The sequence below is a fragment of the Camarhynchus parvulus genome, chromosome 1A (genome assembly GCF_901933205.1).
Source record: "Camarhynchus parvulus chromosome 1A, STF_HiC, whole genome shotgun sequence".
In the NCBI taxonomy this organism is placed as follows: domain Eukaryota; kingdom Metazoa; phylum Chordata; class Aves; order Passeriformes; family Thraupidae; genus Camarhynchus; species Camarhynchus parvulus.
The window spans coordinates 70,177,076-70,202,011 of record NC_044586.1 but is presented as its reverse complement, the minus strand read 5'-3'; the positions used below and the strand labels follow the sequence as shown (position 1 = coordinate 70,202,011).

General features: G+C 63.6%; 1 protein-coding gene across 1 annotated transcript in view; it reads right to left on the bottom strand.

Annotated features, from left to right (window-relative positions):
* Positions 1–24,936, bottom strand: part of SBF1 (SET binding factor 1) — a 64,391-nt gene that overhangs the window by 11,007 nt on the left and 28,448 nt on the right. Inside the window, 24 exon segments of the mRNA XM_030960157.1 lie at positions 717–892; positions 1,350–1,477; positions 1,912–2,107; positions 2,194–2,267; positions 2,549–2,721; positions 3,435–3,694; positions 4,021–4,179; positions 4,592–4,660; positions 4,752–4,901; positions 5,633–5,745; positions 6,293–6,500; positions 7,151–7,249; positions 7,858–7,986; positions 8,668–8,781; positions 9,375–9,452; positions 10,661–10,774; positions 11,199–11,307; positions 12,787–12,919; positions 13,546–13,651; positions 16,839–16,949; positions 18,483–18,572; positions 18,574–18,615; positions 19,321–19,458; positions 23,915–24,000. Of these exon segments, the coding sequence (XP_030816017.1) occupies positions 717–892; positions 1,350–1,477; positions 1,912–2,107; positions 2,194–2,267; positions 2,549–2,721; positions 3,435–3,694; positions 4,021–4,179; positions 4,592–4,660; positions 4,752–4,901; positions 5,633–5,745; positions 6,293–6,500; positions 7,151–7,249; positions 7,858–7,986; positions 8,668–8,781; positions 9,375–9,452; positions 10,661–10,774; positions 11,199–11,307; positions 12,787–12,919; positions 13,546–13,651; positions 16,839–16,949; positions 18,483–18,572; positions 18,574–18,615; positions 19,321–19,458; positions 23,915–24,000 (3,055 nt within the window).

Here is a 24,936-nt window from a genome sequence, read left to right as displayed (position 1 = left end):
CTCGAGTCACCCAGTGCAGGAATAATGTGTCCTCAAGTCACCCAGCACTGCAGGACAATGTGCCCGAGTCACCCAGCACTGCAGGGCCATGTCCCCAAGTCACTCAGCACTGCAGCACCGTGTCCCTGGGCCACCCAGGCCACTGGAACCCCTACTGTGGGACACCTCAGGCAGGGGATGGCACCACAACAAGCTCCCACTTCCCAGTGTGACCTGTCCTTCCCAGTGGGACTGTGTGGGGCTGGGGACACTGCAGGACAGGGGACACCTGCAGCTCTTTGGGCTCCACAGCTCCCTGCCAGGAGGGGACAGCCGGGGGGTTGGGCTGTGCTCCAGGGAACAGGGACAGGAGCAGAGGGAACGGCCTCAGGGTGGATACTGGGGAAACTCCTCCTGGAAAGGGCTGTGCAGCCCTGGCACAGGGGTGGAGTCCCCATCCCTGAAGGGATTTAAGAGCTGTGTGGATGTGGCACCTGGGGACATGGGCAGTGCTGGGAATGGCTGCAGTCATTGTCCCACAGGGCTTTTCCAAGCCTAAGGATTCTCTGATCTCCAGTGACAAAAACCTGCACCAGGATGGGTCTGAGCAAGGAGGGCTCAGCTTCCTGTGTCCCCTTCCCGGAGTGTCCCCAGCCCAGCGGCTCTGCCGGAGCAGGGACAAGAGGGGGAGTCCCAGAGGCACATGCAGGTGTGATCCCCCCTCCTGGCACAGGTACCTGAGCGAGGGGTTCTTCTCCTTGGCCTTGGGCTGCATGGCCTGCTTGGGGGACTGGCCCACGGTGAAGGCGAAGGTGCCGCGCACGTGCTGGGGGTAGCGCAGCTTGTGCAGGTGCTTCCGGAAGATCTCGGCGCTGTCCGAGGCCACCTCCTCGTCAAAGGCGATCTTCAGCAGCTGGGGAGGCACAGGTGAGGGGTGACAGGGGGGTCAGGCCAGGGACAGCCCTTTCCATTGATCAGGGCAGGGCTTGGATCCACTCAGGAGCACCATGGGCACAGGCTGGACTGAGAGCCTGCCCTACCTCTCCCTGGATTCCCATTCCCTTTCTTCTGTCCCATTCCCTTTCCCCTGTCCCATTCCCTTTCCCCTGCCCCATTCCCTTTCCCCTATCCCATTCCCTTTCCCCTGCCCCATTCCCTTTCCCCTGCCCCATTCCCTTTCCTATCCCATTCCCTTTCCTATCCCATTCCCTTTCCCCTGCCCCATTCCCTTTCCCCTGCCCCATTCCCTTTCCCCTGCCCCATTCCCTTTCCCCTGTCCCATTCCCTTTCCTGCTGGAGTCCCCACTCCTGCTCCTGGGTGTCCCTGCGCACGGCAGGTTTGGGAGCTCTCTCCCAGCACGAGGTCCCACCTGGAATGTGCAGGAGCGCAGCTGCAACCCCTCCTGGATGAACTGATCCGCCTGGGCCGGGATACTGATCTTCTTCTCTTTGGTCAGCGAGGCGATGGGGAAGGACCGGATCACCACCTGCTCCCCCACTGGACACGGGACAGAAAGGGGTCAGTTCATCCCTGCCCCAGCCACAGGCAGGGCCAGGCCACCCCAGGCCACCCCCAGTGTCTGTCCCATCACAGACATGGGTCCATGGGACACAGCAGCCAGAAACAACCAACCCCTGATTCCCAGGGATCACTGACTAGCCCCCTGATCCCCAGGGATCACTGACCCTGATTCCCAGGGATCACTGACCAGCCCCCTGATCCCCAGGGATCACTGACCCTGATTCCCAGGGATTACTGATCAGCTCCCTGATCCCCATGGATCACCAACCCTGCTGCCCAGGGATCACTGACCAACCAACCCCCTGACCTGCAGGAATCACTGACCAGCTCCCTGCTCCCCAAGCATCCCCAACCATCCCTCTGACCCCCAGGGACCCCCACCCCCCTCTCCTGAGGCCGCAGCCCCTCACCCAGGGGGTCGGTGGGGGTTCCCTTGAAGATGATCCTGTAGGTGGTGAGGAACACGGCTCCCTCTGCGGGGAGCAGGGGGCGCCCCCCGATGCTGCCCCCGGCCCCCTCCTCGCGCCCGTCCGGCATCAGGTACACGCGGAGCCCCTCCATCACACACTCCTCCCCCAGCAGCAGGTTGGGCCGCAGCAGCTTTGGCTGGGGGAACAACGGGGGGCTCAGGCCCGTGGGAAGGGTCTCACAGCCTCCCTGGTTCTGCTCCCAGCCCAGCAGGGCATTCCTACCTTCTGGATGGGAGGAAGCCTCTTGCTCTCCCTGTGCACGGCATCCAGGGTCTCGATGTGCATCTGCACGATGTCTGTGGGACAGGGGGTGAGTCCTGCCCTGCCCAAATCCCACCTGTCCTGCCCAAATCCCACCTGTCCCTGCCCGAATCCCACCTGTCCCTGCCCGATTCCCACCGTGTCCCTGCCAAAATCCCACCTGCCCTGCCTGAATCCCACCCTGTCCTGCCTGATCCACCTTCCCAAACTGTCCCTGCCCATCCACTGTCCCCCCAAACCACCCTGTCCCTCCCAAACACCCCTGCCCTCTCCCGCTGTTCCTGCCGGATCCCCGTGGCCACCCCGGTGTCCTCACCCGGGATCATGACGTGCAGCCCCTTGAGGTGCTCGTTGGTGACGCCGCTCTCGGTGCACACCTTGTCCACGAAGCGGTTGATGAACCTCACCACGGAGTTGGCCACGTCCGAGCTCTCGGCGTCCTCGAAGCCGCTCTCGGTGTCGTAGCTCTCGGCCACGCTGCCCGCGATGCTTCCCAAGGGAAACGGGGACGGGTCAGCCCGGGACAGCCCCGGCCAGGGACCATCCCTGCACGGACCCGGGAGAGCTCCCACTCCTCATACGGTCCCAGGAGAACTCCCACTCCTAGTAAAAACCCAGGAGAGCTCCCAGTGCTGACACAGACCCAGGAGAGCTCCCACTCGTGACAGAAACCCAGGAAAGCTCTCACTCCTGGAAAAAGCCAGGAGAGCTCCCTCTCCTCATAGGAACACAGGAAAGCTCCTACTCCTGATGATCCCAGGAGAGCTCCCAGTGCTGATACAGATCCAGGAGAGCTCCCACTCCTCATAGGAGCACAGGAGAGTTCCTACTCCTGATATGATCCCAGGAGAGCTCCCACTCCTCATGGGAACGCAGCAGAGTTCCTACACCTGATATGATCCCAGGAGATCTCCCACTCCTGACAGAGGCCCTGGAAAGCTCCCTCCCACTCCTGACAAGAGTCCAAGACTGTTCCCACTCCCAGCATGGACCCAGCAGAGCTCCCACTCCCAGAAACCCCCCTGGGCGCCACAGTCCGCCTCAATCTTGACATAACCCTGGAATCCCAGCATGGCTGGGATTGGAAAGAACCCTCACGGGGGTCCCACCCCCAAAGGGAGCAGGGACATCTTTCCCTGGCAGCAGCCTGGCCCACCCCACGAGCTGTGTCCCAGCTCGGGTCACCGCGGTGTCCCCAGCACCTGTTGGTGACGAAGCTGTTGCTGACGCTCTCCACGTCGCCCAGGCCGGAGCTGCGCAGCAGGCGGTTCTTGCTGGTGTCCAGGGGCAGCAGCAGGTAGCTCATCCTGTTGGCGTAGTGGATGGCCTGGCTGAACACCGTGCTCTCCTCCTTCTGGATCAGCTCCTGCTGCTTCTCCCGGCTCATGGTGGGCCACAGCCGCAGCTGCTCCGACGCGATCTCCAGCGCCGACTTGGCCTCCTGCGGCTCCTCCGCGCTCTCCTGGGGCAGGGGGAAGGGATGGGGCTGGCTGCATGGACAGACCCACAGGGATCTCCCAGAATTGGGGTGCAGCCCCTCGTCCTCAGCTGAGCAGGCAGCTGGGCTGGGATTGCCAGAGCAGCTGGGGCTGCCCCTGCATCCCTGGCAGTGCCCAAGGCCAGGCTGGACACTGGGGCTGGAGCACCTGGGCTGGTGGGAGGTGTCCCTGCCATGGCAGGGGTGGCACTGCAGGGACTCTGAGGTTCCCACCCAATCATTCCATGATTCTCCAACTCCATGATGAGCCCCAGCCCTTTGGGAAGAGCTCTCCTGGGCCACCCTCCCACCTGCTCCGTGTGGTTCTCCTCGGCGCTGTCCAGGTAGAGGGCCCGGATGTGGTTCTGGACATCACAGTAGAACATGGCCTCCCAGAACTGGATGTTGGTCCACACCACGTGCTCCTGCACGCAGCTGTAGGCAAACTGGGTGATGCCAGGGCTCAGTTTCTGTGGAAGGAGGTGGAAAAGGTCCATCTGCACACAGCCTTTGTGCTGAGCTCTGCACTCAGGTGTCCCTGCTCCTCCGACTGGCCACTGGGAAAACCCTGGGCAGGCAGGAGGGATGTCTGCACCAGAGCCCCTCCAGCATCCCCTGAAAATTCTCTTGCTCAGAGCCCACCCAGAGCCAGAGGCTCATCCCAGCCCAGCCTGACCAATGGGATCAAGCTGGCATTCCAGAGCAACCCCCTTCCCACAGGTGTTCCAGCCTCCCCGGGAGCCTCAGGCCAGTCTGGGCTGGGTGGAACATTCTGGGCAGGAGCTGTAGGCTGACAAGCCCTGAGGGGACACCCCCCTGCAGCCTCTGCCACCTCTGGGGGGATCCTGAGGGCTCCGTGGCGGGGACACTGCGGTCACTCACCCTGCAGAAGGCGGTGACCAGCGGCAGCAGGGCGGCGGCGATGCCGTGCTCGTCCATGGCCGTGCAGTCCTGGGGAAGGAGCAGGGGTGACCAGGGGACATTCCCAGGCCGGCCCCTGCCACGTCCCACGGGAAGAAGGAGCCCCCCAGCCCTGCCCTACCTGGAGGCAGCAGTTCATCATGCGGATGACGAAGTCGAACTGCTGGTGGTCCAGCACGGCGCGGTTCTGCTGCACGTGCAGGTGCAGCTCCTGGGTCAGGCAGTGCCGCGCCGCCCGGCCCTTCATGGCACGCAGCACGGCCGGGAACAGCTGCGGGAACGGGGTTTGTGGGCTGCGATGGGCCTGGACAGCCCTGCTCCCACACAGAGCGGGCCCACGCCAGTGCCACGGGATGCACTCGGACATGGAAATAAAGCAGGGCAGAATTCCAGGTGTGGCTGGCAGGACATGGCCATGGAGGAAGGGGAGGAGCCCAGGGGCACTGGGACATGGAGCAATGGAGCTGGGCTGGTGTGGAGCCACCAGCCAAAATCCCAGGAACACATCACAGGTCAGTGGTGGCCATGGCAGTGCTGGGGAATGGTGGGACTTGATGGTCCCAGAGGGACTGCCAATCCAAATGGCTCCATGGTCCTGTTACTGAGGTGGGAGTGGGGCTCTGCTCCAGGGAACAGGGACAGCAGGAGATGGAACAGATTCAGGCTGTGCCCGGGAAGGCTCAGGGGAGACAGCAGCAGGAATTTCCCCATGGAAAGGGTGGTCAGGCCTTGGCACAGCTGCCCAGGGTGGTTTGGGGTCCCCAACCCTGGAGAGATTTCAAAGCCATGTGGATGTGGCACCTGGGGACAGGGTCAGTGGTGGCCTTCACAGTGCTGGGGATGGTTGGACCCGATGGGCTCAGAGGGATTTTCCAACCTCAGTAACTCAGTGATTCCACAACTTTCTGACCCTAAGCCAACCAGCAGGACATGGACACAGGACAGAGAACGTCCTCTCCATCCACAGAGGACACCAACCCCCCCATCCCCAGCCTCTCTCACCTTTTTGGCCTCCAGCATCTTGTTCTCGAAGACGTAGGAGATGCAGTTCCTGACCACCTCCAGGCGCGGGGCGCTGTTGGCCAGGGCGTTCCCGTTGCGCTCCAGGATGGCAGCTGGATGGAACAGATCCCGTCAGTCTGGGTGGGGTGGGGTGGCACCCTGGGGGGACACCGTGTCCCCCTGCTCCAAGTGACCACGGGGCCTTCATGGGCCTTGGGAGCCCCTGGGCAGCTGAGGACCCCAAGGGGGTCAGAGCTGCTCTTTCTCCATGTTTTACTCCTGTGGTGTGACCCAGAGCAGGCCCCACATACCCATGGGGTGTCCCAAGGGCACCACGGCCTCCAGCAGCTCCCAAAGCAGGGCCTCCTGTTCCCCACACACCAATGGGGGTCCCAAGGGCACCATGGCCTCCAGCAGCCCCCCAAAGCAGGGTCCCCCTGTCCCCCACACACCAATGGGGGTCCTGAGGGCACCATGGCCTCCCACAGCCCCCCAAAGCAGGGTCCCCCTGTCCCCCACACACCAATGGGGACCCCAAGGGCACCATGGCCTTCCGCAGCCCCCCAGAGCAGGGTCCCCCACACTCCACGTACCAATGGGGGGTCCCGAGGGCACCATGGCCTCCCACAGCCCCCAAGGACAGGTCCCCCTGTACCACACGTACCGATGGGGGTCCCGAGGGCACCATGCACTTCTTCTCAGCCTTGACTGCGGGCGGGGCCGTCTGCAGCTTGGCCGTGGCCTGGTCGATGATCCACTGCACGGTGCCCTCGTCCAGGTGTGGGAAGGGCTTCTGGTGCAGGCGCAGGTGGCAGCCCTCCGTGGGCTTCTGCACCTTGTGCATGGTCACTGCAGGGTACGGGTTCTCCTGCACAGGGACGGCTCCGGCTCAGCCCTCAGGCCACCCACCGCGTGTCCCCTCCCGGACAGGAGCCCCCAGCCCCCTGCTCTGCTCCCAGCTGGAATGTGCAAGGCCCAGGATCTGCTCCCCCAGGCCCCAGGGATGCACAGCTGTGGCATGGCCATGAGCCAAGTGCCACCATCCCAGCCAGGCGAGGCTCCCAGGGGACACTCCTGCCCTCAGGCGCTGCTGGGCTGGGGAGGCTCAGGGTGGACATCAGCAGGAATTCCCTCCTGGAAAGGGGGCTCAGGCCTTGGCAGGGGCTGCCCAGTCCCCATCCCCAGAGGTGTCCAAGGAATTCCCAGAGGTGGCACTCAGGGCTCTGGGCTGGGAACAAGCTGGGCACTGGGCACAGCTTGGACTGCATAGCCTTGGAGGCCTTTTCCAACCTCTGTGATTCTGGGATTCTGTGATCCTATAAAACCAGGGAATCCCACTCCCAGGACCTCTGGGCATGTGAGGATGTGCCTGACCACACATGACAGCGCAAGGAGGGACAGGATCTGTCACCAGGAGCTTATGGAGGGAGGACAGAGTGACCAGGACTGCACCCAGGCTCTCCCTGCCCCATATCCCCCAGCACATCCCCACTCCTGCCCGGGGGCTCCAGGACTCACATTTTTGTAGAGTTTCTCTGCCAGCTCCTTGATGTGCCTCAGGATTTTCTGCTTGTTCCCCTCGTCCGCCTTCATGCGCTTCACCTCGTAGGCCACGAGCTGGGGAGGACAGGACAGGGGTGACAGGAGCAGCTCCAGGGCCTCTCCCAAACCCAGGGCCACGCAGATCCCACTCAGGCCATGGCAGATCCCGCCTCAGACCCCATAGATCCCACTCAACCCCACAGATCCCACTCAGCCCCACAATCCCACTCAGATCCCCACTCAGACCCCACAGATCCCACTCAGACCCACAGATCCCACTCAGGCCAACGCTCAGCCCCAGCAGATTCCGCCCAGCCCCACAGATCCCACTCAGACCCCACAGATCCCACTCAGCCCCGCAGATCCCACTCAGACCCCACTCAGACCCCACAGATCCCGCTCAGCCCCAGCAGATCCCGCTCAGCCCCACAGATCCCACTCAGACCCCACAGATCCCACTCAGCCCATGGCGCAGATCCCACTCAGACCCCAGCAGATCCCACTCAGGCCATGGCAGATCCCGCTCAGCCCCAGCAGATCCCGCTCAGCCCCCCAGATCCCACTCAGACCCCACTCAGCCCCACAGATCCCGCTCAGCCCCAGCAGATCCCGCTCAGCCCCACAGATCCCGCTCAGCCCCACAGATCCCGGGCTGTGGGAAGGGAGCTGCCCCGAGGCCCCACCTCGTCGAAGAGGTCGATGGGGCGGTAGGGAGCCCCGCGCTCGGTGACAAAGCCAGCGAAGGCCATCCCCTCCAGCACCTTGGTGAGGAAATCGTCCTCCGTGAGTCCCCGCTGGCCCAGGAACGCCGCCTGCCAAGGAACGGCAGCGCCATCAGCAGAGTGGGTGACACCAAGCCGTGGGCGGGCACCTGGGTGGCACTGGGGCAGTGCCACCTCCTGCCCTGCGCCACCCGGGTGGAAACATGAGCCTCTGGCCCACGGCAGAAGGACAAGGGGCAAGGGAGGGGCTCTGGTGTCACCCTGGCATGCAGAGGCAGGACACAGGGCCAGAGGGCCAGAAGGACTCTGGGACATAGGGGCACAAGAATGCAGGAACACAGGAATATAGGGACAGAGGAATACAGGGACAGAGGGATACAGAGATGCAGAGACATAGGGACACAGGGGTACAAGGCCAGAGGTACTCAGGGACATAAGGTCAGAGAGATTCAGGGACACAGGGACAGAAAGGCACAGGAACACAAGGCCAGAGGGACTCAGGGACAGAGGACTGCACGTGGTCCCTCAGCAGTGCCAAGATCTCCCAAAACACCCAGCTGCAGGCCTGGGCTCCCTCCTGGCTGAGCTCTGCAGGAACACCCAGGCAGGGAAGCGCTCCTGCCCCGGGAGACCTCGGCACGCTCGAGGACAAACACGGGATGCAGGTGGGCTGGCAGGGACGCTGGGGAGGTCACTGCCTGGAAAGGCAGGGCTGTTTCCTGCACTCAGCTGTCCCAGCCTGGCTCAGCCTGGCCCCGAGGAGGCCCTCACCTTGTGGAAGCGGATGACGGGCTCGGGGTGGATGCGGATGATGTGCAGGCACCAGCGGTAGCCCTGCAGCAGCTGAGCAAACAGGCGCAGGAACACGGCCCGGATCTCCTTGTCCTGCAACAGGGAAGCACAGCCTGGGCTGGCGGGGCTCAGGGTGTGGACAGGGCAGCCCCCGGGGCAGGGATGTCCCCCCAGGACGGGATCAGCCCCGGGGTGAGGGCAGGGAATGTGAATGAGATTCCAGGGAAAAGGGGCATGGCATCCACTGCTCTGCCCCACCCCCCGGAGCTGCACAGGGAGCAGAGGAGCTCTCCAGCTCTGGGAATGCTGCAAGCCCAAACATTCCCTGTCTGCTCCACCCTGGCCACGAATCCAGAGCCCACAGCACTGCAGGATCCAGCCACAGCTTGGAGCAGTGGCTCGGAGGGACACAGGGCTGGAATGGTGTGTGAGAGCCAGGGGGAACAGCCCCTCACCCAGGGTCCCTCTCCTCCTGCCCTGGGTGTCCCTGGGAACAGCCCCTCACCCAGGGTCCCTCTCCTCCTGCCCTGGGTGTCCCTGGGAACAGCCCCTCACCCAGAGATGACCTCCTCCTGCCCTGGGTGTCCCTGGGAACAGCCCCTCACCCAGAGATGACCTCCCTCCTGCCCCAAGGTGTTTCTGGGAACAGCCCCTCACCCAGGGACCCTCTCCCTCCCACCACTCACCTGCATCTTGAGGGAAGAGGCAGAAATGGTGGAAGGGGGGAAGGCGAGGTCGGCCACCTCCAGCTCCGGGTCTAGGACCTGCCCAGGGAGGACACTCAGCTCAGGCCCCATCCTGGCTGGAGAAGCCAAGGAGATTTCCCCAGAGACCCCACAGCTGCTGTGGAAAAGGTCTGAGGGGCTTGGAGACAAACCATGGGGGATCAGAAATGCTCTGTTGGGCCTGACCCTGCCTTGGGAAGCACGGCTCCCTCCTGCTCTGCCAGGGAGACCTTCACCCCCCAGTGCCCCCAGGAGGAGCAGGAGCTGCTCCAGTAGCACCTCGGGAACACAGGAGCAGCCAGGCCACAGCTGCTTCCTGTCCTGGGCCAGGAGCCAGCACCACATTCCCAGAAACCTCTGCCAAAGGAAGCCCCCCGGCACTGCAGGACATCAGAGGGCACTGGACTGGGAATGGCCGCTGGGACAGGGGCAGCGGCACCCCAGGGCAGGAATCACAGAGGAACCCCTGCTGCTCCACTCCCAGCTCCCATGGAAATGTGTGTCATTCCCAGGGTGCTGGCCAGAGGCCATTGCATCAGGAATGGTCCCTGTGACAGGACCCCAAGGCAGGGACAGGACCCCAAAGGCACGGGCAGGACTCCAAAGAGGGCCCCAAAGGGACAGGACCCCAAAGGTGCGGACAGGACCCCAAAGGCATGGGCAGGACCCCAAGGGCGTGGACAGGACCCCAAAGGTATGGACAGGACCCCAAAGGCATGGGCAGGACCCCAAGGCATGGACAGGACCCCAAAGGCATGGGCAGGACCCCAAAGGCATGGGCAGGATCCCAAGGCATGGACAGGAGCCCAAGGCATGGGCAGGACCCCAAAGGCATGGACAGGACCCCAAGGCGGGGACAGGACTCCAAAGGCATGGACAGGACCCCAAGGCATGGGTAGGACCCAAAGGCATTGACAGGACCCCAAAGGCATGGGCAGGACCCCAAAGGCATGGACAGGACCCCAAAGGCATGGACAGGACCCCAAGGCAGGGTCAGGACCCCAAGGGCTGGACAGGACCCCAAGGCATGGGCAGGACCCCAAGGCATGGGTAGGACCCAAAGGCACTGACAGGACCCCAAAGGCATGGGCAGGACCCCAAGGCATGGGCAGGATCCCAAGGCATGGGCAGGACCCCAAGGCAGGAATCCTGCTCACAGAGGAGCCCCAGCTCCATTCCCAGCTCCCTGGCCACGTGTGTCATTGCCAGGGGTGCTGCTGGCACCCCAGGGGTGCCGTGGCACTCACCATGGACAGGGCTTCCCGTGTCTGCTGCAGCAGGGGCTCGGGGAGCAGGGAGATGTGCACGCACTCCGGGACGTTCACCGTGCCGCCGTCCAGGTCTGCGATCACCACGTCCAGCTGGGAGGGGACAGCAGTGGGACACAGCCCCACCTCCCAACCCCACATCCCAACCCCACAGCTGATGGGGAGCTATCCAGGGGAGCTGGCTCAGGAAAGGGCTGGGAATGGGCTCTGGCTCCTCCCCACCTTCCCTGAGCACTCCGCGGTCCCTGTGTCCCATCCTGTCCCCAAATCCAAGGACACACTGGGATCTCACACTGCGGGGACAGAGGGACACCTGGCAGGAGAGGGACCCAGCCATTCCCATGTGACCCAGCCACCCCCCTGGCTCCTGTGGGACACCTGGATGCATCCCGGGCAGAGCACACGGAGCCCGTGGCCCTGGGCACGCTGAGGACAGACTGAGCTGTCACCCGAGCTGTGACACCCACGCTGCCCATCCCCAGCCCCTGGCACCAGGCCGGGGAACGTGGCCTCTCACCAGCTCCTGGGTCTCCGACTGGAAGATGGAGTGGACGCCGATGATGAAGGGGGTGGGGGTGCTGAGCACCTCCAGGAGCTGGGCGGGCAGGATGGGCACGTAGGTGAAACTGCAACCAGAAACAGCCTCAAAAGCAGCCCCAAACACAGCCCCACTGCAGCCAGGCCAGCCCTGCCCCACAGCCCAGCCCTGTCCTGGCACAGCCAGACACCATCCTGGCTCTGGAGCTGTGTCCAGGGCGCCCTGGCACCCGCAGCCCCTCGGGCACCACACAGCTCCCAAAGGCTGTGGCTGCCCCATCCCTGTGAATGCCCTGGGAGGGACCGGGGCCAAGGCCTGCAGGGAATGGCTCCCACTGCCAGAGGGCAGGCATGGATGGGATCTTGGCAATGAGGAATTCCTGGCTGGGCTGGGATTGCCAGAGCAGCTGGGGCTGCCCCTGCATCCCTGGCAGTGCCCAGGGCCAGGCTGGGCACTGGGGCTGGAGCAGCCTGGGACAGTGGGAGGTGTCCCTGCCATGGCAGGGCTGGCACTGCAGGGGCTCTGAGGTCCCCTCCAATCCAAATTATGCTGGGATTTCATGATTCCATGATATGATCCCTGTCTGGTCTTGGGGTTGTCAGAGTGTGACCAAGGAAAGGGTATCCAGCAGAGCCATTCACTCCAAAAGAAAAACTTCAGGAAAAATTCCCCATGGAAAGGGGGTCAGGCCTTGGCAGGGGCTGCCCAGGTCTGGAGTCCCCACCCCTGGAGGTGTCCAAGGAATTCCTGGAGGCCACTCAGGGCTCTGGGCTGGGAACAAGGAGGGGATTGGGAACACCTTGGATTTTGTGACCCTGGAGGGCTTTTTCAAGCTCAGGGATTCCGTAACTCTGTGAAAAGGAAGGTTCCTCTGGGACACCAACAGCCTCTCTGCAGCCTGGGGAGGCCAGGCCAGCCTGGAGACAGGAGCTGGCCAGGAACCCCAGTCCATCTGTCCCAGCCTGGCCCTGGCAGAGCTGCCAGGAGCCCCGGGGCTGTCAGGGCTGTGTTCCCACTCCCCGTGGGACATTCCCAGCTCCTGGGGTGAGCAGGGTTCCAGCCATCCCACAGGAGTCACCACGGGGGCATGGCCACCACCAGCACAGCCACTGCTGGGAACACCTCACTCCTGCTCATGGAACCGTGGAATCTCCTGAGTGGGAAGGGCCCACAGGGATCACAGATCCAGCTCCTGGCCCTGCACAGACACCCCAGCAATCCCAGCCTGTGCATCCCTGGCAGCGCTGTGCAAACGCTCCTGGAGCTCTGGGGCTGTGCCCGTTCCCTGGGGAGCCTGGGCAGTGCCCAGCACCCTCTGGAATAGAGCCCTTCCTGATGGCCATGCTATCCCTGCCCTGGCACAGCTCCAGCCGTTCCCTGGGTCCTGTCCCTGCTCAGCAGGGAGGACAGAACATTTCCCAGCACTGCCTCCAGTGCCAGAGCCCGTTTTGCCTGCGAGAACAGGGAGGCAGGGCTGGGAGATTCCCAGTTATTCCCCAGAGCCCAGGAGGCACTGAGGGTGGGACAGGGGCACAGCTGGCACAGCTGGAGGCGCAGGGACCCTCACCTGTACTTCAGGGGGAACATGAGAGCCAGGAGGGCCCGGCAGGCGTCCGTCAGCCTCTGGTAGCTGCTGGAGAGGAACAGGATCTTGTGCTCGGTCAGCGCCGCGCAGAACAGGAACAGCACGTTGGTGATGCCTGGGCAGGGCACAGCAGGGGCTCAGGAATTGGGGAGGGGTCCCTCTGACACCCCTCAGAGACCCCTGATTCCCCCCACTCCCCATCCCTGCATCCTGCCAGGAGAGGAGCTCAGCATCCCCCAGAGAGCCACTCGTGGTTCGGGTCACTGCCAGGTGTGCTCCCCCTTCCCGGACAGCTCCGTCCCTCCTGGGGGCTGGTGGCCTTCCCTGGGGGCACGGGGTGGCCTTTCCTGGGGGGCACAAGGCCAGTGGCAGCCCCAGGCTGCTCCTCCAGACCCCAGCCCCTGTCCCACCCTCCTGGAAAAGGGATGGCACAGCAGGGCCAGGGAGGCTGAGCGGGGCCAGAGCTCGGAGCCACAGCGGGGAGGCGACCCATAGAGAGGTGACCGCAGGGAGGTGACCCGCAGGGAGGTGACCCGGAGGGAGTGACCCGCAGGGAGGTGACCCGCAGGGAGGTGACCCACAGGAAGGTGACCCACAGGAAGGTGACCCGCAGGAAGGTGACCCGCAGGGAGGTGACCCGCAGGGAGTGACCCCAGGAGTGACCCACAGGGTGACCCGGAGTGACCCAAGGTGACCCACAGAGGTGCCACGGGGTGCCACCAGGGTGGGGACACGTCTCACCGAGCTGGCGGAAGAGCAGGGCCACGCTGCAGCTGCTGACGGGCAGCGAGTCATTGATGGGGGTCTGGATCACCTGCCTGTCCCCTGCTCCCAGAGAGATCGTCCTCTGCAAGGAAACACACACCTGGTCACCAGGGCCACCCAGAGAGGGACAGGGCCAGGGCAGGGGCAGCCAGACCTCCCTGGGCACAGGGGCAGGGCCACCCTGCCCCAGCACAACCCCCGTCTGCTGTGGGAAGAGGGAAAGGGAAAGAGAAAGGGAAAGAGGAAAAGGAAAAGGGCAAGAGAGAAGATGCTGCTACAGCACCCACTGGGTGCCTGACTGGGTCCCTGGGCTGAGGGAAAGGAGGGCACCTCCTGCAACATCCCCAGGCAGTGCCAACAATGTCCCAACAGCCCCGAGATCCACCTGCAGATGGGACACGAGGGCTCTCCAGGACATGAGGGCTCCCCAGAACTCAAGGAGTCTCCAGGCCACAAGGGCTCCCCAGTGGTCCCCAGGATCTGAGGGATCACCAGGACACGAGGGCTCCCCAGGATTCAAAAGCTCTCCAGGACACGAGGGCTCCCCAGGATTCAAAAGCTCCCCAGGACTCAAGGGGAATTCAAGCCTCTCCCAGGCCCTCGGAGCCAAGGGAGCAGCTCCTCTGTCCCAGCCTGGCTGTGCCCAGGAGCAGCCCCGGCTCTGCAGCCTCTCCAGTGGAAGGAATATCCTGAGGAGTATCCTGAGGAATATCCTGGGGGAAGGGATGGACATCCCGGGCACAGGATGGGTGCTTCTTCCCTGGTACCAGTGAATATTCCCAGCCCTGAGCTCATTCCCAGGGACACAGGGACACTCAAGTATCCCCAGGCTGTCTCCAGGCCCCTCTGCTCCTCTTTCCACTCCTCTCCAGGGAGAATGCTCCTGCAGGAGCAGCGTTCCCACTGCAGCCACCTCCTGGCAGAACAGCCCCAAAATGCAGGGCTGAGCAGAGCCAGAGCCCTGAGCTGGGCTGCCACAACCCCAGCAGGGCACCCAGAGAGGTGAGCCTGGAATTCAGCCCCTTCCCGGAGCCCAGGGACACCCTGGCTGCCCTCGGGTGCGACACACAGGGACACAAACCCGACAGTACCACCGGGACCTGGGGCTGGGTCACAGCAATTAACAGAGAGGCTGCTAACGAGGGGACAGACCCAGAGCCGGGAGAGAAAAGGTGGGGAAAAGAAGATGGGAAAGAAAAGGAGTTCGTACCACGGCTTCGTCCTCCACGTCAGGCTGAGGTGGGACAGACAGAGAGCACAGTCAGTTAGGACACACAGACAGGCACAGCGGGGACAGGGACACCAGCAGGGACAATGGGACAGGAGCCCACAGACAGGGACACCAGCAGGGACAATGGGACAGGAGCGGAGTCCACAGACACAGAGAGAGACACCAGCAGGGACAAGGGGACAGGAGAGGAGCCCACAGACAGGGACACCAGCAGGGACAATGGGACAGGAGCCCACAGACAGGGACACCAGCAGGGACAAGGGGACAGGAGCCCACAGACACAGAGAGGGACACCAGCAGGGACAATGGGACAGGAGCCCACAGACACAGACACAGAGTGAAAGCAATGCCTACGGGAAGGAGCGCTGGACACGGCAGGAGAGCAGGAAAACCACGGGAAGGGAAGTGCCACCACCAAACTGTCCCCCCTGTCACACAGTCCCTGTTCCCAGGGCGCAGAGCCACCCTGCCCCAGCTGGGGGCACGGATCTGTGCCAAGCTCAGCGAGCCATGGTGGCAGGAGAAGCCGTCCTGCTGCGGTAGCCGCTCCTGGTGCCACTGGGAGGAGCCGGATCCGGGCAGATCCCACGGGAAGGGACTGCAAACCCTGGCACAGCCTGGGCACGGGCAGCACCTCGGGCATGGGCAGCACCTCGGGCATCGGCAGCACCTCACTCTGCCCCAGAGCACTGGGACAGGCCTGGCTCCACCTCCCTCCACAAATCCCAGCAGCACTGCTGCTTCTCCCGGGACCCGCATGGCTCTGGGTGCCAGAGGGAGCCCGGAGTGTGTGGCAGCACCTGCCCCAAATCCTGCTGTGATATGGGATCAGGGACAGCCCCCTCGGGGTCAGGGCACCGCGGGGAGGGAACCCCTGTGGAGGCACGGGGGCCTGTGCTGCTGTCCCAGTGCCCTGCAGTGCTGTCCCAGTGCCCTGTGCTGCTGTCCCAGTGCCCCGTGCTGTGTCCCAGTGCCCCATGGCTGTCTCCCAGTATCCTGTGCCCCGTGCTGTGTCCCAGTGCCCCATGGCGCTCTCCCAGTATCCTGTGCTGCTGTCCCAGTGCCCCATGGTGCTGTCCCATGGTGCTGTCCCAGTGCCCCATGCTGCTGTCCCGTGCTGTCCCAGTGCCCCATGCTGCTGTCCCAGGCTGGCCAAGGCTCCCCCACTGGATCACCCGGGCTGTGGGATCATTCCTGGCCCTCTGTGCTGGGGGAAGGGGAGCTCAGCTGAGGGAAGGCACATGGGGACACAAGCACACATCCACAGGGACATCCCAGGGGCCAGCAGGGCACGAGAGCTCCAGGGCACAAACTGCTGTCCCCAACCTCCTGCCAGGGGCTCCAGCTGGGCTCTCCCTCTCTTCCACCCCCAGGGAGCCTCCCAGCTCCATGTGCTGAGCCCAGCTGGCCCAGAGCAGGGCAGGCTGGAGGGACACATGGCTCTGAGGGGACAGCAGGGGGGTTGGTGGCCTCAGCTGCACGACAAGCTGCTGCTCCTCAGGCCCCCAGCACAGGCACAGGAGCCGGTGCAGACACAGGACCTGGCACAGCCATGGGCACAGCACCTGGCACAGACACGGCACAGCACCAGGCCAGTGCCCCGAGGAGAGCTCCAGGCTCTGTCGTGGCCCTGCTGGCCCGTGTCCCCACAGCTGTCCCAGCCCTGCTCTCACAGATGGCCCGTGACCACTTGGCTCTGGAGCAGCTCTCTCTCCACAGGGGGACCCCACCGGGGGTGAGCACAGAGCCAGACCCCAGGAGTGCCCATGGGCCAGGGAATGCTTGCATGGATTGAGCAGCACCTACGTCAAGCCCCTGGTGCTCCCTCCCAAGGCAGCAGGAGCCAGGACAGAAGCTGCAGCCCGAGCCCCTTGGCTAATTGAGGATGTGAGTGGGATTTGTGCTCGGAAGCACTCGGGAAGGCAGCAGGGCACGGAACCAGGCCCTGCCCACGGGGCCCACGCCAGCATGGGGAGCAGGGCTGGGCTCTGAGGGGACAGAGCGAGGTCAGGGAGGGCAGCAGGACCCCAGGACCCACCTGTGCTCCCCCCGTGATGGGGATGGTGCAGGTCAGCAGGTTCCCGATGACGTTCTCCAGGGACACGCTCAGCCCGTCCACGTAGATGGTGTAGATCAGCCCCAGGCTGTTCTGGAGAGGGGAGCAGAGCAGGGATGAGCAGTGCAGGCAGCTGGGGACACCCCAGGGCTTGTCCTCAGCCACAAACACACCCTGGCAATGCCAGCTCCGGGTCTCCCTCATCCACAGGGATGGGATATTCCAGCCAGGGGCAGGTTCCCATCCCTGCACCGACCCCACCAGAGCAGGAGATGTGTCCCCAAGGCCAGAGCTCCATGGGAGCAGCACTGAGGGGCTTTCCAAAGCTCCAGGAGAGAGGTGACCAGGGCAGCTGGGCTGGCCCAGCCTCCCTGCACCCTCAGTCCCACACAAACCCCAGGGAAGGCATGGCAGGAGATCCTTCCCCAGCAAGAGCTGGCTGAGATGCCCAAAATTTGGGCAATGCCTTTGACAGCACACCTGGACTCTGGTGAGCCCTGGGTGGTCACTGTGGGTCCCTTCCCACCAAAACACCCTATTCCAACTGGGAAGCAACAGCAGTCTCAGATCTGGGGGCACCAGCACAGGGCAGCCCCCAGGACAAGCTGGGAACAAGGGATTCGAGGAATTTGTGTTCCAGGCACCCTTGGGATGCTGGTTTCCAACCACTGAGAAAAAGGGAAAACACAAATACTGGGATTTGGAGAGCAGGGGCAGGCAGACTCTGGCACAATGGAATAATGAGGGAAGAGCAGGATAAATCCCTGCCCACTGGAATAACGAGGGAAGATGAAGTTCAGATTCCTGGGCACTGGAATGAGGAACTGGGAACTGTTTCTGTCCCAGGAGAGCAGCTGGCAGGACACCTCTGTCTTTGGGAACAAGTGAGGGGACCCTGTCCCCTGGAGGTGCCCCAGCTTGCGCCTGGCAGGACCCCACTCTGCAGTCCCAGGCTTGGGAAAACAGATCCTGTATTTCAGAGAATTCCCACTCCACACAAGGCAGGGACACCTCCCACTGTCCCAGGCTGCTCCAGCCTGGCCTTGGGCACTGCCAGGGATGCAGGGGCAGCCCCAGCTGCTCTGGCAATCCCAGCCCAGCCAGGAATTCCTCATTGCCAAGATGCCATCCATGCCTGCCCTCTGGCAGTGGGAGCCATTCCCTGGGTGCTGTCCCTGCAGGCCTTGGCCCCAGTCCCTCTGCAGCTCTCCTGGAGCCCCTGCAGGCCCTGCCAGGGGCTCTGAGCTCTCCCTGGAGCCTTCCCTTCTCCAGGCTGGACACTCCCAGCCCATCCCTACAGATACAATCCGTACCCAGCCCTGCCAAGGCCTCCCCAGGCACACAATGCAGCACCTCTGGAGCCAGCAGAGCTGGCACAGCCAGTGCTCCCAGGAACAGGCTGTTCCTCAGGGTTCCCAGGGTTGGGGCCGGCAGCTGCTCCGTGTCCCGCAGCCGTCCGGGATCAGCAGCAGCAGCTGCAGCCCCACAGCCCGGGGTGCCAAGGGCAGGGCAGGATGGAGCCAGGCTCCCAGGGGCTGTGCCAGCGTGTTCCCACTCCCACGGGCAGGGAGCCTTTCCCAGCACAGCTGCCCCCTCCCCTGAGCAGCACCCCTGCTCCTGACTCACCCGGAACACCTCGGCGTGGTCCAGCCGCGACACCAGCACCAGGCTCTTGGGAGCAAACAGCTGGGCAGGCTGCACCAGGGACGAGGCCCTCCTCCTCCTCCTCACCCTCACCGTTCCTGGCATGGCTCTGGGGCTGCGGAGATACAAACCAGCCCGGGCTGGGGGTTAAGGGATGCTCTTCCCTGCCCCAAGCTCCTAGTGCCAGGGTCCCGATTCCTGTGGCACACGGAAGGCAGGAACCCCCAGCTAGAGCCAAAAGCAGCTGGGTGCTTTTCCACCAGCACTGCTGACCAGCTTGACCATGGATTCCTGTGGCACAGGGAAGGCAGGAACCCCTGGCCAGAGCCAAAAGCAGCTGGGTGCTTTTCCACCAGCACTGCTGACCAGCCTTCCCATCCATCTACAAATTCCTCTGACACAGGGAAGGCACGAACTACCGGCCAGAGCTAAATCCAACTGAATGCTTCTCCACCAGCATTGCTGGTCACCCTTCCCATCCATCCACCCATGGATTCCTGTGGCACAGGGAAGGCAGGAACCCCCTGCTAAAAGCAGCTGGGTGCCTCCTTGTCAGTGCTGCTGGCCACCCTTCCCACCCACCCATGGATTCCTGTGGCACAGGGAAGGCAGGAACCCCTGGCCAGTGCCAAAGGCAGCCGGGTGCTTCCCCGTCAGCGCCGCCAGCCCCCGTCCCCGTGTCCCTGTGTTCCCATGTGTACCCCATGTTCCCATGTGTTCCCCATGTTCCCATGTGTCCCCCTGTGTCCGTGTCCCTGTGTGTGTCCCCGTGTCCCCGTGTGTGTCCCCATGTTCCCCGTGTGTCCCCACATGGCGGTACCTGCGGACTCTCCACGGCCTCCCAGAAGGTGAAGCAGGCGCAGTAGTGCCGCTCCGAGTTGATGTCGGTGAGCACGGCCACGAAGAAGGTGGGGGGGTTCCTCTCGGGGAAGAGCTGCCACCCGCTGGGCTGGCAGAACTGCGGGAGGGACAGGCTGGGCTCAGGACAGGCCGGGCTCAGGACAGGGCGGGCAAAGGACAGGCTGGGCTCAGGACAGGCTGGGCTCAGGACAGGGGAGGACAGGCGGGTCAGACAGCGCAAATCAGGGGCTGCCACCCTCACCCCCGCCGCGGGATCCAGCCCTGAGCCCCGGCCCACATCACCCACCGAGCCTGCAGGGAAGGGCAGCTCCAGGGGCCGGGAGCTGGGAGAACACCGGGCAGAGCCCTCGGGCTCCTGGAATCCCAACCCCGCTGGGCCAGCTCTGGGAATCCCCAAATCCCCCCTGCTGGGGAAGCAGGGCCAGCAACATCCCCTCCTGCCTGCAGGGACAGCAGGATCTGCCTGGAGAACCCCAGACTGGGAGGGGTCGTGATGGGACAGCCCAGCCAGGCAGGAGCCCCCAGCTCCTGGGGAAGGTTCCCCCAGGGCACAGAGACCCCAAACTCTGCACTGCCCCATGGCACACGGACCCCAAACTCTGCACTGCCCCCAGGGCACACAGACCCCAAACTCTGCACTGCCCCCATGGCACACGGACCCCAAACTCTGCACTGCCCCATGGCACACGGACCCCAAACTCTGCACTGCCCCCATGGCACACAGACCCCAAACTCTGCACTGCTCCATGGCACACAGACCCCAAACTCTGCACTGACCCCATGGCACACGGACCCCAAACTCTGCACTGCCCCCCAGGGCACACAGACCCCAAACTCTGCACTGACCCCACAGCAAACAGACCCCAAACTCTGCACTGCCCCATGGCACACGGACCCCAAACTCTGCACTGCCCCCAGGGCACACAGACCCCAAACTCTGCACTGCCCCCATGGCACACAGACCCCAAACTCTGCACTGACCCCATGGCACCGTGGGCCAGACACCCCATGCCAGCACCACACAGAGCCCAGAAGGAAAGGGGACACGTGGGACACGGGCTCTGGAGTGGCTCCAGGAGGTGGCACCACTCCCCTGGCACAGACACGGCCCGGCTGTGCCATCTCACTGCACCAGCCCCTGGCACTGCCCAAAGCCCCTCCCAGGGCCGGGGTAATTCCAGACTCCCCCGGCTTCCCGAGCCTCGGGGGATTTTCTTGATTTCCTCAGGGCTGCAGTTAGTTGGCTGCTGAGGAGCTGTGGAAAATTCCCTGGGTGCAGGACAGCTCCTTCCAGCTCAGCTCCTCCCGGGGCTGGAGGCACGCTGAGGACACGGGAATTCTGCAAACCCCGGGACAGAACCATGGCACCAGGGCCTGGCGAGCTCAGGAGTCCTGCCCCAGCTCCCTCAGGAGCCCAGGGTGGATCCCACCTGAGTCTCCCAGCTGCTCACCACTCCCCGTGCTCACAGCGCCCACAGATCCTCCTGTCCTCCCTGGGAAGAGTCTACGGGACAGGAGCTGGGCTTTGTGCAGATCCTTGGGATGGCAGCAGGAGGGACAGGAGCAGAAAGCACCCCAGGAGCTGCTTCCCACATTCTGTGTCCTTGGAAAGCAACATTCGGGGCCCCTCCATCCCGGGGCTCCTCCATCCCAGGGCCCCTCCATCCCAGGGGCTCTTCCATCCCAGGGGCTCTTCCATCCCAGGGCCCCTCCATCCCGGGGCCCCTCCATCCTGGGGCCTCTTGCCGGCTCCCATGGGGCAGAGGGGAAGGTCGGCTCAGCAGAACACCGGGATGAGCACACGGTGTCACTGTCCTGGTGTCACTGTCCTGGTGTCACTGTCCCAAGGTGGGAGTTGCCCCTCACTGCCCCCAGCCCCACACGGAGATCTCCTGGCATTGTGGGAATGAGGAGCCCAGAGCACACAGAGCTGCTGGGTCAGGATCAGGGAATCAGGGAATCCGTGAATGGTTGGGTGGGAAGGGACCTCAAAGCCCCTGCAGTGCCACCCCTGCCATGGCAGGGACACCTCCCACCATCCCAGGTGCTCCAGCCCCAGTGCCCAGCCTGGCCTTGGGCACTGCCAGGGATGCAGGGGCAGCCCCAGCTGCTCTGGCAATCCCAGCCCAGCCAGGAATTCCTCATTGCCAAGATGCCATCCATGCCTGCCCTCTGGCAGTGGGAGCCATTCCCTGGGTGCTGTCCCTGCAGGCCTTGGCCCCAGTCCCTCTGCAGCTCTCCTGGGGCCCCTGCAGGCCCTGGAAGCTGCTGGATGCCCTGGAACGCTGGCAAAGGTGGAGCTGGTCTGGAGGCCTGGACAAACCCAGCAGGTGCCAAAACACCCCAGAGCTGCCTCCGGACATGGAAAATCCCACACCGAGTCCAGCAGACCTGTGGGATCATGGCATGGAAAATCCTAAAACCCAGTGCTGAGGAAGGATCCAAAAAGGAGAGTGGGATTGGCCCTGAGCCCCACTGGAGCACAGGGAGCCCCTGGATTTACAGGAATCTCCATTCCCACCTGGATGCCCCTGTTCCAGCAGAGACCCTGGGCTGTGCCAGGAATGCCCCCACCAGGCAGCTCCTGGGGCTCTGCAGGAGCAGCTCTGGGCAGGCAGGGAGAGGCTCCCAGGGTGCTTTATCCACACCCTGTGCCTGTCCCCAGAGGAACTCGATCCATTAAAATGAGATATTTCTGCTGGGACTTGCTGCTGGACACTGTGCACGGCCAGGAGCTCCAAAGCCCAGCTCCCTGCACACCCTGGGAACGCTTCTTTCCCCAAAAAGCTGCCAAGGAGATCAGCCCTGACCGCAGGGGCACATCCCACCCGACCCCCGGGACGGGCTCCCGTGGATTTCCCGAGCTGCCTTCGGAGCAGCCCCACGTGCTGCTCCCCCAGGACTCTCAGAGAGTTTGTGGGAAGCCCTGGAGCCACCCCTGCCTCCCAACAGCACAGGGCTCCAATTGTTTAAATTCCAAGGATTTTTTGGCTGGACAGTTTGACCCTTGGGAAAAAAAGCAGCTTTGCTCCTGCTTGGGACAGTTCCCAAGTCCCTGCAGACACCAGGAAACTCAGAGCAGAAAAATAAAAGTAAATATAAAAATAAATGTGAGGTTTTGCCTCAGATTAAACAGCACAGAAAGGTCCCAAATTGTGCTGGAATTTCAGGGGACACGTGATGGGAAGAGGAGCTGGACACTGCTGATCCCAGTAACAATGGCATGAGGAGCCAGCGACCCCAGTGATGATGGGCAGGGACACCTCCCACTGTCCCAGGTGCTCCAGCCCCAGTGTCCAGCCCGGCCCTGGGCACTGCCAGGGATCCAGGGGCAGCCCCAGCTGCTCTGGGCACCCTGTGCCAAGGCCTGCCTGCCCTCCCAGGCAGGAATTCCTTCCCAAGATCCCACCTAAAAGGATGTCCATCCTGGCACAGCTGCCCAGGGCAGTGCTGGAGTCCCCATCCCTGCAGGGGTTTCAAAGCCATGTGGATGTGGCACCTGGGGACATGGGCAGTGGTGGCCTTGGCATCACTGACTGCACTCAGTGGCCTCAGAGGGATTTTCCAACCCAAATAAATCTGTGATTCCATGAACCCCAGGGGGAATGGACAGCATCCAGAGGGCTCAGCCTGCGGGGCTCAGCCTGTCCCAGCCCAGCCTTTTCACTGCAATGGGGCTCCAGCTCCTCCCTCAGGGTGCCTGGAGCTCCAGGGCACAGGGCAGGGACTGGGAAGAGCTCCCACTCCAGTTCAGCAACGAGGGGAACAATCCCACCCTCCTGGATGAGCTGGAGGATCCCCACAGCTCCACATCCCGGGAATGTCCCAGCTCTGAGCTGATCCCAAAGCACTCCGGAGAGCTGTGTCAGGAGGGCTGGGGACACCCAGGCCCTGGGACCCAGCCTCAGGCAGGGCAACAGGAGCTGGGGGTGCTCAGCCTGCACAAAAGGAGACTCAGGGCTGCCCCCAGCACTCCCTGCAGCCCCTGAAAGGTGCCTGTGCCCAGCTGGGCTCGGGCTCTTTCTCCAGCAGCTCTGACACAACCAGAGCACACAGCCTCGAGCTGTGCCAAGGGAAATTCAGGCTGGAGAGCAGGAAAAAGCTTTTCCAGCAATGGGGATACAGTTCTGCAACGGCTGCCCGGGGAGGGGGTGCAGTCCCCATCCCTGGGGGTGTTTAACAAGCCTGGATGGGGCACTGGGGGCCAGGGGCTGGGCTGGGCTCCATGGCCTTGAAGGTCTCTCCCAACGTGGTGATTGTGTGAATTCTGTGTGATTGTGTGAAAGGCCTGGCCATTCTCCTGGGGGGCTGTGGACCCTAAGGCTGCATCCATGGCTCCTCCAGGAGGCATTCCTGCATCCCAGAAGAGGAGGGGTAGCAGGAGGCCAGGAGAGGAGCCTGTGCTGGATCCATCCCACCGTTTCTGGAGAGTTCCACAGCTGGAGATGCACCCAGGGCAGGAGGGAACCGCTCCCTCCTGGCCCCCCAGTCAGACCCCGTGGGATGTGTCCAGTGTCACCCCCAGTGTCACCCGTGGGTCCCCAGGCACTCACCAGCTCGATGCCCTGTGGGAAGGGGTTGTCCTCCCAGTCCTTCTCCGGGAAGCGCTGCAGGATCTGGCCCTGTCCATCCCCGCTCCCTGTGGAGACAAGATGGGATTAGAGGGCAGCAGGGACCCCCGCTCCCCAGGAATGCCGGGCTGGAACAACCCCGGGGTGCTCCAGCTCTCCATGGATGGGGCAGCACAGGAGAGACCCCAGCCCCTCCCAGGCCGAGCAGCACTGCCCACTCCAGCAGGGAACAGCAGAGATTCCAAGGAACCCCGGAGCAAACAGCTCCCAGAGCCTTCTCTGGACGTGGGAATGGTACTGGAGCAGCAGGTCTGGTCTCTCTCCAGGCAGAACTTCCTTCCCTGTGATCCCAACACGGCCAGCACCGCCGCTCTGAGCTGCACTCCCTGCTCCTCATCTCCCTGCTGGCCTTTCCCCAAATAATCCTGCCTGGGGTTTATTTTGGGTTCCTGACAGCTCCTGCTTCCCCGGGGCTTTATGGAGCACTGGCAGCGCTCCAAACCCTCACCTGCCCCCAGCCCACATCACTCCAGACCCTAGGTCCTGCTGTTTCCCATGGACAGCCTGGAAAAGGCCCAGAAGGACAGGCGGGCACTCCAGAACCAGCCGGCTCTGGGACAGCCCGAGGTGACAGTGCCACCAAGTGCTCCTGTCACAGACCCTGCCAGGCTGGGAAGGGCTCCCACACTGCTCAGGCCTCTCCAGAGACAGAGCTGCTCCTGGATCCAGCTGGGAATCACAAATGCCAAGGATTCTGGCCCAGCCAGGAAGGCAGGCAGCCCCGTGGTGGGGAGAGGGGGCTCCTTGCAGCCCCTTCCAGAGGGAGGGATTATCCCTGTCCAGGGACCACCCGGGGCCTCTCCCATCCCGGGAGCCGGGTCCTGGCCATGGAATGGGGCTGGGAAAGCAGGAGGAGCCCCAGGGAAGGGCTATTTTGGGAGCCCAGACAAGTCCCCAGGGCCCTGCTCAGCACCCGGCAGCCACAGCTGGATTTAGCAGGGAGA